A 13,302-nucleotide genomic window follows, 5' to 3' on the forward strand; every position below is an offset into this window, starting at 1 on the left:
AATGCATGAAAAACATATTATGTTCTTGATATGTGTGCAAAAGAATTGATGGCACTTAATTGTTACTCCTCAATACAAGTTTTTATTTGTCATTCGTGCTCATTTTGGGCTTGAAGTTACTCAGTCTAAATGATTTAGTTTCCTCAGACAAGGTTTAAACTTTGTTTTGATACTTAACCTGCAGTTCCTGTATGGACCCCCTTTCCACGTTTCCTTTCTTAGAGACCATCCATCCCTCACTGCCCCCTCCTCACCCCTCCCTTAACACCCCCACCCTCCCCCTCCCCCTCCTATCACCCACCCCCTCTATCTTCAGACTTGGAAAAGAGACACAAAAAATTCTAAGTTTCTCCTTATTACTATTCCCCTTCTCACTTCTCTCATCAGATGTAATGAGACATGTCCTGTTGGTAGCTATGGCCACGGTTGCCAGGCAACGTGTAACTGTGAAAATGGAGCCACCTGTCATCCCATTGACGGCCAGTGTCTGTGCGCACCAGGTAAGCGTGACGCATTGTAGCCATCAAATAGCAAAAGTTCTCTCTCAGTGAATATCTGTACTCTTTTTGTGATTGTTGTTTTGTGTTTGTTTGCCCTTTGTGTCTGTCCCTAGCCAGTTTTGTGACTGTGTGTATGAATGTAAAGGCAAGCATACCCATATGTGTGTGATTAATAACTATTTGTACCGTATTAGCTTTTCTGGTCTTGTCTCTTTCATCATCTGTCTCATTTCCTATGTAGCCATAACAGGAGCATCATTCCCTTGTGCGTGTTCCAGGGTATTTTGTGTCACATTGCTCAAAATCTTGTGGTGCTGTTGCTTTTGTGTTACTGCTTCCATTCCAATGATTTTTTGACCTCTTTGTGTGAGCTTTCCTGTGAGCAGATCCGAATAGATACCTCTCTTGCCAACAATCAGTACAGAACACAGGTTAAACGCAATTTATGTATCAATGACAGCATTGGCCAGAATTTAGTCAGATGTTATTTTTTGCTGGAAAGTATTTGAAACAGATCTTTTACACTATCCAGGGGTCCATGAATGTTTGAACGGGAATTGTGCCAAATGTGTGCGCCTGTTCAGATAATTCAAGTTTATTGTGTGTGTGTGTGTGTGTTTTTTTTTTTTATTGTACCTTTCTGTGATATTTTTGGTTAGTATTCCCACCATTTCCTCACCAGCAAACATTGAACCGAGCTCATCCTACTTACTTTCCTAGCTATTTCCTGTGTTTTGTTTGACCCCTCAACGGTTGAGTGCCAGGTTATCTGTCTTCATGTATGTTACGGACTCAAATAAATTAAAATAGCATCAAATTTAAAAAATTCCCCCAAACAATACCAACTAATTTATCATGGCAGATTGCCATAGGCAAGTAGTGTGTTCTTGACAAAGAATCTGTTCCTGTTGTCCCAAACGGATATTTAAAGGTTGCCAATTTCATTATTTAAAGTGCAATTCCACGCTGTATAAATAGAGTAAACTAACATGAAGAGAATTGAAGACAATTTATGACAATCAGACATAAGGTAAAGAAAGTTAATGCATTTTAAAATTTATTGTTTTTCCATCCGATTTTGACACATGCTGATAACCAAGTACAATATCTCTGTCCTAGTAGTCAATGTTGAAAGGTTATCACACGATTAATGATTTAACGCAAGAGGATCCATGCAACTTAATCTGTGTGGAAATTACCATGTAGTGCTAATGACATTGCTGAGAATTGATGTACTTTTAAAGAAATGGCAGTCAGAGAATAAATCAAATCAAATCTAATCAAATCAAAATCTTACTGGTTTCATGTCAACGAGGGAATATTTAATGAAGATTCAAGGTACAATCCATTTTTTGGCTAATATCAGGCTTTATTCAAAACATATGAAACTGTAGTATTCTGTAGCATTCTGGTTATGTAGGTCTAGCTATTTTGATAACCTGTAGCATTCTGATCATCTGGTTTTATTGTGGTTATTAAAGCCTACTTGGACGTGGTGTGGAATATCGCTTTAGATCATCAATTAACAAATGAAGGAAGCTTTAGTAACAAGTCTCAAGTCCTTCCCTAATTGGGCAGACCTGTCCGAGTTCTCTGTGGCTCTGTGTACAACCATGTTAGCTGCTGAAGTGATATATAGCAGTCCGCTCACGGTCATATGTAACAGGTTCTTCCACTGACCTGCAGAGGACTTCACTGAGTGTCTATTAATTCTTAAGTGCCTGCGGTTACACTCCTGTCATTAATCCCGCCAATCAGCCCCACTCTTCCGCTAAGTGTAACGCTAAGGGAAGTGTCGTCTCGGGTCCATGTTTGCTCCTCTGACAGTAGCTCCATACCTGAAACCATATTTAACAAGCAGTCTGCCAGGATGCCATAGCCCCTCCCCTTCCCCCGTGACCCCTCCCCCTCTCCTCCCCTGGTTGCCATGAGGGCTGCAGGTGATGACAGCTGGTAATTGATCAGTCTGGGGGGGTAGATCGGCGGGGTTAGCGATCAAGCCCGACGACCTCAAAAACATTTAATTGTGCTACCTGCCATAGCTCCAGGCTTCTGTCTGTCACGGGTGCTAAAACCGGTATCATGCTGTAACACCTGCTAGTAGAAAGATACTTGAGCTGTGTTGTCACTGGAAGCAAGAACTAGGAGCAAAGTATGCAAGATTAGAATGATGGTGACGTCAAATTTAAAGTCGGCATTAGTCTTGGGAAAACCTCTTGCAAAAACCAACATGTCAAGCATCTTGCATTCTTTTTTATACATGAAAAGTAAACTGTGCAAGTCCCAGAAATTCCGAAACAAACAATAGCATTTGGACAGTTTTGTACAAATTGGGTCCCTGTTTCTTAAACATTGTGTTGAGACTTATAAGCTTGATGAGAGAAAGAAAGCAAAAACAGAATCAAATAGGGGGTCATACAATTTTCATGTGGATATATGTGCATGTGTATTTGTATTTCCACATGTTTTGGTCTGGCCACCACAGTGATCACTTGCTACCTGAGATAATTCAGTTTTACATAAGATATGAGACAAATATTGAAATTTCAGTGCTCTTTAAAAACTTTTCTAACACTGTACTATCACCCCATAATCAGGCACGTATGTTTTGTTTTGTTTTGTTTTTTTTTCAGCTTTAGTCAATCCCTTATCTAATAATCTATTTTAGGCATGTTACATCATTGACGTAATGCAACATGCAAATGTACAAGATGTAGAAAAGACAGTGTGAGGAAGAATCCCGTTAAGATGTTTCCCTTTTGCAAGAAAAAAACAACAAGAAGTAAGCAATCAAAGTGTGCGTTTTTTAAAGATTTGACATAAATGTACAGAAAAAAGAAGAAGAAGAAGAGTGAAGGGGGAGAGGACATCAAGATAGGGCAGATTAGAAGGGATCAACATTTGACAGGCTTGCCTGAGTGTTGAAGGAGGCTCAGTTCTAATGGTAGTTATTTGAAGCGAGTGGGAGTGTTGATTCAAACATGACTCATTTGAGAATCAGTGTCCACCTCAGCGCCAGCAGTGGCATGAGAAGGGTAAAGGGTAAAGAGGGGGCATGAAGCCAATCTCTCAGGCTCATCAGCACCCAACATATTGGGATAAAGAGTCACATGTCTGATTGGGGGAGGGGGAAATTTACCCAGTTCTCCTCCTTTTTTTTTTCGTCATGCCAGAAACCTTACACTGGGGAATCGTTTGCTGCGAGAAGTGGGAAGGGTCGATCACTAGAGGATATCACTGCTTATGCCTTAATCCCGTAAACTTGCGCATGAAATTGGCAGCATGCGCTGTCAGCTTGAAAAGGTTTAACTGTTTGCCGTGTTTCACACCGATTGCTCCTTAGGCTTGGTATTGACTAGTTATGCGACGATTCATTTTATCGTCGATGTTTGCGGGCGCTTCTTTAACTTGTTGTCAATTTGGGAGACTGTATGAAATTGATTGCGGTGTATCCACATTTGAGAAATAATCATTCAACAGAAGATGTGGGGAATCTTGTTAGAAAGGATATTTCAGAAAGGAAACTCTCAAAGGTGTTATGACATCCACCTGTTCCCAAGATGACAGATGCATCTGAAATGATTCCGGTTCTAACAATCTTCTTCCCCATCTATGACTTGCATTGCACAATCATGAAACTAGTCTAGCTCTATTCGGCAAGCCCTTCATGAATGCCATGAAATTTCTGTTTTAACTGGTATTCAGTGACAGGAACACAGGTATCACATTTCAGGTCAGACTTCCTCCGTATTCACTGAGAATGAGAAGGTATATTGTCCATGATCATGTGCTTGCCAAGATTGACATCAATTTGATGCTTAAATGACAGAGTGAATGGTATTGTTAGCCTTCAGGGCCCTGAAAAGTATCAGGTTACACTAGGAGGAGCCTTTCATAGCTTTGAATGAAAGCTGTCCTACTAATCTGAAGATCTGTATCCTCATAAAAGTGAAAATGAAAGGGGTAAAGGACTTTTATGCAATGTAAGATTTCAGTTTTGAAAGAGCGATGAAAATTGTATTTGTTTCTTTTAGTACTTGCGTATTTCCTTCATTGTGTTTCGAAATTGGAGGGTTTCCACTTAACCCGTTGAGGACAAACTGATTTTGTTGTAACACGCATTTCCAATAGACACCTGCTCGAGTATACTCGGAACTACTCTTCAATGTGTCACGGTTTTAAATGGTCATTCTCCTACAGACTTTGTATTGATGTTTATTCATGTATCACAGTAAATTTATCCTCTGTCTTAGTAGATATGACCAATCCTCATTTCTACAATCTGCATGTTAGCATCCCTTGTTAGTTAGACATGCCAAATATAAGAACTTCCTCAGTTTCCCCTATCCTGAAAAGGAGAGGACAGTCAAGGCATGCATTGCATCATCAAATTAGAGCTGTAGAAAGACGTTCATGCTGTATTAAGTCTGGAGCTAGTGCCCTTCTGACCTGCTATGGGTAATGTGCGATAGATTTTTTGGTTGTTTAAGTTTGATTTGGTCTCTTTTCATCTTCTTCCAGGTTGGCAAGGGGTGCAGTGTAGCCACCCCTGTGAGTCTGGGACCTATGGCGAGGGGTGCAGCAACACCTGTGAGTGTGGCAATGGAGCAACATGTGACCCTGTGACAGGGGTGTGTGAATGCACCCCTGGCTGGCTCCGGCCTTCCTGTCTCATAGCTTGTGATGTGAGTACCATGCTAATTTATCATATTCAACTGATAAAGAAAGATTTAGGTCATGGAGCAGTTATATCTGACTTTTATATTCCATTAACATAAAGCAGATGATGTTAAAAGCTGTGCCATAATGTGCTGAAACTATTGTGCAGTTGAGTCACCCTTTGGTATTAAACCTAAAAGTACATGCTATCAACCTAGTTTAGTTTACATGATGAACTGCGTTTAAAAGTCAAAGACGGCTGCAAGTACTCTGGTATCATTGTTAACAGAAGAGTGGATAAAATATGGAATTTTCATAGTTTTTCAATTTGCTTTGGTAGAACAAAATATGATCCAATAGATTGCAGCTTGTAGTAGCCTGGAATTAGAGTGTCTCTTTTTCCCTATTGTGTTAGTGATACAAGGATCCTGTTCTAATGTTAAGATAGTTTTGCTCACATGATTCAACCTTCTACACATTAACATGCACTGGTATATCTTCACAAGGGTGAATACATATTCTACTTGTCAAGCGCTAAGAAGTTTTGTGTAGATGTTAGATTATTTACTTACCGATGAGTACCTTGCAGACATTCCCCTTTCACATCATCAAGGTTTGTACCTGAAAATAGATCAGCATCAAGCTATTTTGATTCAGATTTAGGGGCTAATGATCAGTTTCATCTGTGCAGCTGATAAAAGAAAGCAAATTAAGAAATCATAATGTGACAATCGAGCCAAGATTTGCCCTTACCCAGTGCAGTGTGCCAGTAACAGAAAGCAGAAAGCTTTGTGATGGGTTATCAAGGTTGTTTCTGCTAGAAATATCGCATTGCCAGTGTGAAACGCTGTTTGATAGAGGCTCAGGAGTATGCTGTGATCCTGTAGTGGTGGTGTGCCACACTGTGAGTGAGAATTAGGCGGAGATTTCTCCCAGGTACCTGGGACTTCCCTGGCCCTGGCCCCAGGTACTGGCAATGAGCACTGCTCACATGTCTGCACATCACACATGGGACTAATTTTGTGATCGGGAGAACCTCCAGAAGTCTTCCCCCCACAGCCTCAAAAACATTAAAATATCCCTCAACCTTAGCGAAGAGGAACCCTCGCTGAGCAAGAGACTGCTCCCACTGGCACCGGTGGGGGAAATATTTGTCTCTATTGCATGACCTTCATTTTTTCCTTTTACTAATTCACTTGGGAATATTCATGCCTGAGAGTTTGCGTCTTCATCCTGAAGTGTAATTTCAAATATGTTAGGTGGACTGATGATGAGGATACGATGTGAATCATTTTGTAAAGTCATATTTTCAATGCCTGTCAAGTTATGACTGCTCTCGAGGAACATTGTTTTTGATGATATCAACCACAGGTAGTGATTTTAGCCAGTCGTGTCAAACTTGTGGTGACTAGTCTGAAATTCAATAATCTGGAGAAACAAAGGGCAAGAGTATTTTGAAAGGGATGCACTTGTTTTTTTTACATAGTCCACATATTTTAGGTGGTTTTTCCCCAAAGTTTGATGATGCCAAAATTTTTAAGTGCTAGAAGTAGGTCAGGTGTTTCCTTACCAAAATCTACAAAAGAGATCTGTTCGTGATTTAGTGGGAACTGCTGAAAGTCAAAAAGATCAGTGAATAATCAAGCCACAGCTCCCCCAACATTTGGATTAGTACTCTTTACCAGTAATCATGAAATGGCTTCATCCATTCCTTGCTTGCTAGAGTCCTTCTCTGTCAGATAATCCACACTGTCACAACTCTGTTCAGAAAGGGCAAAAAGCTTCAAATGTGTATCTAGGGATAAGCTTTTTATTTATGATGGAGCCTAAAGAATAGGGAAATATGCCGCTGTGGGAGAAGCCTTTGAGCAAGGTGTGCATTTATTGATATTTCATACATGGCCAACCAAAACAAACAGGCAGTAAGTTCTAGACGACTGCCACTACAACCATCTGTGTTTGTTCTAGCATTGCTGGTGTCCGGCCTGCCGCGGGGACTTCTGAATGAAGGTTGTGGTTTCTCTTCTTGGCATTGTGCCAGGGACTGAAACTGGCAGGAATGAATTGGAAATGCTGATTTTTTTTCACTGGTTATGCAAGAGGAAATACGCTGGATCCTGTAGAGAAGGTAGCTGACTCTCTCTCTCTACGGATGAAACAGGAAGGCAGTAAATATAGCCTTGAGAAGTTGGCGATGAAATTGGTCAATTAATGCACTGCACTTCTAAACACGAATTTCCTGTGTGCTTTCACATCATCTTCACTGATCCATTTTTTTTTTAACGGACAAAGATATTGAATTTCACTTCTTAAATGATTTTTTTTTTTCTTTGAATGGTGTGGTAGCAATAAATCTGTTCATTTCCACTACTTTCTGAATTGTAGAAAAGAAAGTATTCACACACATGCCCTCATTTTAGTATTTCTTGTAGCAAATATGCTTGTGTTTACCTGCTTCTTCATAAAGAAATACACTGTAGTTTGCTGTGTGTATTGGAGCTTTCCTAATGTACCTGTATCATATACAATTCTAGGCTGTTTTAGTTAGGGTTTGAATTGAAGTGAATTAAAGTGAATTTTACAAATCAATGTTGGACCGCGAATTTAACAACACATGAAAATGTCATCATACACGAGGGTAATAGTACACTTATGAAAGCCTCAGTTTCAAATAGCAAAATCAAAATCTTGCACAAATGTCTGTGACCTCCTCATTTGCAAAAATATCTGTACGTGAAAATAACAGCTTGTACAGTATTTGTATTGTGAAATAATACAGTGAGAAGAGTCTTCTTTACACTGAAAATTTGTTTGTCTCTATCATTTCAGCCCAAGCAATTCGGCACTGGTTGTTTGAATCGTTGTGACTACTGCGAACACTCGACGACGTGCTCCAATGTGGATGGTAGCTGTCAGTGCACAGGAAACTATACAGGTGAGAGTGTTGTCCCATGTGCCCTGTAGTTAGGAGTGAAAATCATTGATAATATATCAGTCTATTAGCAGGGCTGTACAGTCAGTCAGTGCTAGAAGAAGTGATGTACAATGCATGTCTAGTGACTGCATTTTCATTTTTTGCTAAAGTTAATGAGATAATGTAAGAGTTATGAACTTAATCATTATTCATATATTTCTTGACTGATTTCATTACACATTCATCCATTCCTTCATGCAGTTGTGTACTTCCTCCATTTATTTATTCATTCATTCATTCATTCATTCATTCATTCATTTGCTTACTCAGTCTTCATTCATCGGCTCTTTCATGTGGTCATTCTGTCAATACATATTGAATTCATTTTCTGTAGTCGTTCCTTCATTCATTGATTCATTGATTGATTGATTGATTGATTGATTGATTGATTCATTCATTCATTCATTCATTCATTCATTCATTCATTGATTCATTCATTCATTCAGTCAGTCAGTCAGTCAGTTATTTACTTATTTGTCCCCGCCGAACGAGTTCGAGCAGGGGACTATGAAACGGGCTCCGTACGTGTGTGTGTCCGTGTGTCCGTCCGTCCGTGTGTCCGTCCGTCCGTCCATCCGTGTGTCCGTGTGTCCGTGTGCGTCCGTGTGTGATCAAAATCTTCAATTTGCTACTTCTCTGTCATTTATGAGCCAATTTTGATTCTGTTTGCTTTATATGATAGCACTACATGGGAGCTTTGAAATTTCTACACAGAATTTCAGTCGTGACCTTTGACCTTGACCTTTGACCTATATTGTACATTTTGCTACAAAATGCTACTCCTTCGCCATTTCTAACCCGATTTCGATTCCGTTTGCTTTATATGATGGCACTAGGTGAGGGCTTCAAAACTTCTACACAGAATTTTGACCTTTGACTTCTTTGACCTTTGACCTTGATTTTTGACCTATATTGTACATTTTGCTACAAAATGCTACTCCTTCGCCATTTCTAACCCGATTTCGATTCCGTTTGCTTTATGTGATGGCACTAGGTGAGGGCTTCAAAACTTCTACACAGAATTTTGACCTTTGCCTTCTTTGACCTTTGACCTTGATTTTTTACCTATATTGTACATTTTGCTACAAAATGCTACTCCTTCGCCATTTCTAACCCAATTTCGATTCCGTTTGCTTTATGTGATGGCACTAGGTGAGGGCTTCAAAACTTCTACACAGAATTTTGACCTTTGCCTTCTTTGACCTTTGACCTTGATTTTTGACCTGTATTGTACATTTTGCTACAAAATGCTACTCCTTCGCCATTTCTAACCCGATTTCGATTCCGTTTGCTTTATGTGATGGCACTAGGTGAGGGCTTCAAAACTTCTACACAGAATTTTGACCTTTGCCTTCTTTGACCTTTGACCTTGATTTTTGACCTGTATTGTACATTGGCTACAAAATGCTACTCCTTCGCCATTTCTAACCCGATTTCGATTCCGTTTGCTTTATGTGATGGCACTAGGTGAGGGCTTCAAAACTTTACACAGAATTTTGACCTTTGCCTTCTTTGACCTTTGACCTTGATTTTTGACCTGCATTGTACATTGGCTATAAAATGCTACTCCTTCGCCATTTCTAACCCGATTTCGATTCCGTTTGCTTTATGTGATGGCACTAGGTGAGGGCTTCAAAACTTTTACACAGAATTTTGACCTTTGACTTCTTTGACCTTTGACCTTGATTTTTTACCTATATTGCACGTTTTGCTACAAAATGCTACTTCCGGCGGGGACATATATTACGCACCGCGTAATTTCTACTTTTCCTTGTTCATTCATTCATTCAGTCATCCATTCATACATTCAGTCAGTCAGTCAGTCATTTATTCATTCATTCATACATTCAGTCAGTCAGTCAGTCATTCATGCAATGATTCATTCTTTCCTACTTGTGTCCACCAGGTGTCCTGTGCTCCAGCCTGTGTCCGGACGGCTACTGGTCAGCTAACTGCTCCTTGACCTGTACCTGTGAGAATGAAGGCACCTGCCACCCGACCGATGGCTCCTGCCTCTGCCCACCTGGTTTCATAGGAGAATTCTGTGAATTAGGTGTGACTTCAAACTTTCCTCACTTTAAAATCTGCCTATGGGTGTTATCACTCTAATGTTCATTTTGGGTATTTGTGTTAAATCCATCATGTTCTGGGGGAAGGGAGATTTCACTGCTGAAATTATTGTTTGTTGTCATCAAATTGGTACCTCTGAATTTCACTGCATATGTTATATTGGAGAAAGATTATATGAAACTATGTAATGTCATGAAATCTGCATAAAATTAGAAAAAAGATTTACCAAAATGTGAAACAAAGAATCTCTTATCATTGTAAATGTTTTTCCAAGTTAAGAATCAGTTATAGAGAAATAGATAATTATGTGTGAACATACACAAAACAAGGCTCAAATGATTTTTCTTCCCTCCATCTTACCCCCCCCCCCCCAAAAAAAAAAGAGAGAAAGAAACAAACGATAAATGGATAAGATTATAATGAGAAAAAAAAAAGACAGTTATTCATGGACTTCAGTCCCCTACCCCATCCCCTTGCCAAAGATGACTATTCAGTTCATGTGGAGAGGAGGTTCACATGGATACCTAGGTGATTGAATTAGGCTGGTACTATTTTATCATTTGAGTGTTCTCTTAAAGATATGCAGCTTGTAGCTACTAGTTGCTGAGGTTTCAAATCTGGGAGGGTTAGGATTCCTTAATCATCGTTGATGATAACAAATGGAATTTTTGCAGTGACACACCAGTCACGTATGAACACATCATTGTGGGGATTACTTGTGTGCCTTTTTCTCACGATGTGTTCTCCCCCGAAAATGAGCGTGAAACCATGGACGCAGGGTGGATGGGATTAGGTTGTGGTCGTAGACTCGACTACCATACATTCAAGAAGGTATGACTGGGTGCCCACATTACTGTTGTATGGTAATGGTTGGAAATCTGTGTGTCATTAATTAGTGCGGAATCCAATTCCTGTGTGCTGGTGTGGAGGTAGGTATTAGCATCCCCTCAAATGACTGGGACTATTACATCTTTGATATATTCTGTGATATGAGTTGAACTTTTCACAGGAAATTGATTATTAAAAAGAATATCAGTAGTTATGTGTATGAAAATTCTGGTATGTCATCACAAAGTTCTTGAGAGTGTGGCTTCCACTTGTTAAAGGGACTGTACAGTTCTGGTTGAGGTGAGGATTTAGCTTTTAACGTTTTGTTAGATATTCAGAAACCACTCTATGAGATGTCAAAGAGCATGCAATTCTAATGGGTATCAACAGTTTATTTGATGAAAATCGGTTTTGAAATGGCTGAGATATCCAATAGCAAGATGAAACAAAGAGATCCTAATAAAAGGCGTGGCCTGTCTCCTTTTATTATTATCACTTTTTAGCTCACCTGAGCCGAAGGCTCAAGTGAACTATTGCGATCGCTCTTCGTCCGGCGTCCGTCGTGCGTTAACTTTTTACATTTTCATCTTCTTCTTGAGAACCCCTCGACCGATTTTCACCAAACTTGGCAGGTAGCATCCCTAGGGGATAGGATCTCAATTTGTTCAAGCGCGAAAATGTTTACTTTTACAGTATATCAAGCTTCTGTGTCTTGCTCTCATCCACATCAGTTTGTCCTGCGGGAACCTATGGCCAGTTCTGCCAGTTCTCCTGCCCCGACTCCTGTCACCTTGGCAACGGTTCATGTCACCCGAGAGATGGAAGCTGCACCTGTTCACCTGGATACCAAGGGGCCAACTGTGATACAGGTAATGGAAGTGATTAGAAACCTCATGCAGACATCATTATGTTTCAGCATACTGTTTCGAATGGTACATATCTAAATGGTTCCTTGTATACTCATGTTGAATATACAGCGTGAATTTATGTGATATGCAAATTGAGCCTTGAGATTATCTCTGCAGCTGATTGATTCTGTGTGATAGAAATAGATAGATAGATTGTGATAGATATTACGAGTTTGTGTTAGTCTTGTGTTCAGTAGTTAAGCATTATTCTTGTATTCTAGTCAGCATAGAGGTAGTTTATATGTGAATGATGTGGGTACTTTGAAAACTTGGGGGAGGGGTGGAATTGACACCGTTCCATGGGGGTTTTGTGTTTTAATAATGACCATTCAGTAAAAAGTTGTCATTTGTGTTGTAAAATCTATTCCATTTGGTAATGGTCATTTATCTTATGATGACCATTCCAAGTAATAGTGGCCATTTGTGTGTGTGTGTTGAAACATCTATTCTAGCGGATAGTGGTCATGTTTATCGTGTCATTACAGTGTGTCCAAGAGGTACTTATGGACCAGGTTGCCTACAGAGCTGTTCCTGTAGCAAGAACTCAACATGTGACCCAGTCACTGGACAGTGTGAATGCCTTGCTGGCTGGATGGGTAGTGACTGCAGCCAGGGTAAGTTTGCCTACGCTCAGCTCCTCTGTGAATGACTTCATCGCAATTAACCCATCAAATCTCATCATAGCTGAAGGCATAATTGTTGTGTACAACAATGATGGCACTTGAAGACAGTGGTACCAAGAGTGTTAATCTTGTTTTCATCAAGAAATGAGAGTTATCATCAATGGCTCTATGAGATTGATTTCATCTCTAGAGAGGCATTTACTGTATGTAGGGAGGGGGTGATATTTCTTTAAGGAAGATATGGATGTTGCTGTTTCTGAAATGCCATTTCAGTTTTGATGTACATTAGTTTCTTTGTTTTCCCTTGATATTTTTGTGAGCCTAGATGTATGCAAGGTTCACTTACTCCTGTCTGCTCAGTCTTACAATCTTAATTTATTTTACAACAAAGTGATGCAATGTAACCTAATCACAGATAAAGACAAGACTATCATGTACTTAAAGAGTGGCATGTGAAGGCAATGGTACTAACAGTGTCAGTTCTGTATCTATGAGCTGTAGGTATATTCAACATCTCAATTATATGATGTAACATTCCTGTTTTCCTCACCAGTCTGTCCTGCCGGCACCTATGGCTACGGCTGCGCCTTCACCTGTGACTGTGGGGAGGGCATCCAGTGTGAGCCGTATGATGGAGAGTGTATCTGTCCCATCGGAAGGTGGGGGCCGAGGTGCACAGAGAGTAAGCATAGCTCTATACCAAATTTTGTGACCTACCGAGATCATCAGGGAATACAATA

At 40.0% G+C, this 13,302-nt stretch overlaps 1 protein-coding gene across 1 annotated transcript in view; it reads left to right on the forward strand.

Moving 5' to 3' along the window:
- Nucleotides 1-13,302, forward strand: part of LOC139725814 (uncharacterized) — a 75,303-nt gene that overhangs the window by 50,392 nt on the left and 11,609 nt on the right. The window contains exons 13-19 of the mRNA XM_071636895.1: nucleotides 388-500; nucleotides 5,022-5,185; nucleotides 7,989-8,094; nucleotides 10,040-10,186; nucleotides 11,763-11,900; nucleotides 12,425-12,553; nucleotides 13,116-13,244. Of these exons, the coding sequence (XP_071492996.1) occupies nucleotides 388-500; nucleotides 5,022-5,185; nucleotides 7,989-8,094; nucleotides 10,040-10,186; nucleotides 11,763-11,900; nucleotides 12,425-12,553; nucleotides 13,116-13,244 (926 nt within the window). The remainder of the gene's footprint in view (nucleotides 1-387; nucleotides 501-5,021; nucleotides 5,186-7,988; nucleotides 8,095-10,039; nucleotides 10,187-11,762; nucleotides 11,901-12,424; nucleotides 12,554-13,115; nucleotides 13,245-13,302) is intronic.

Source organism: Diadema antillarum, unplaced genomic scaffold, assembly GCF_040938485.1.
Source record: "Diadema antillarum isolate AM-2024a unplaced genomic scaffold, OU_Dant_1.0 seq00000059_RagTag, whole genome shotgun sequence".
In the NCBI taxonomy this organism is placed as follows: domain Eukaryota; kingdom Metazoa; phylum Echinodermata; class Echinoidea; order Diadematoida; family Diadematidae; genus Diadema; species Diadema antillarum.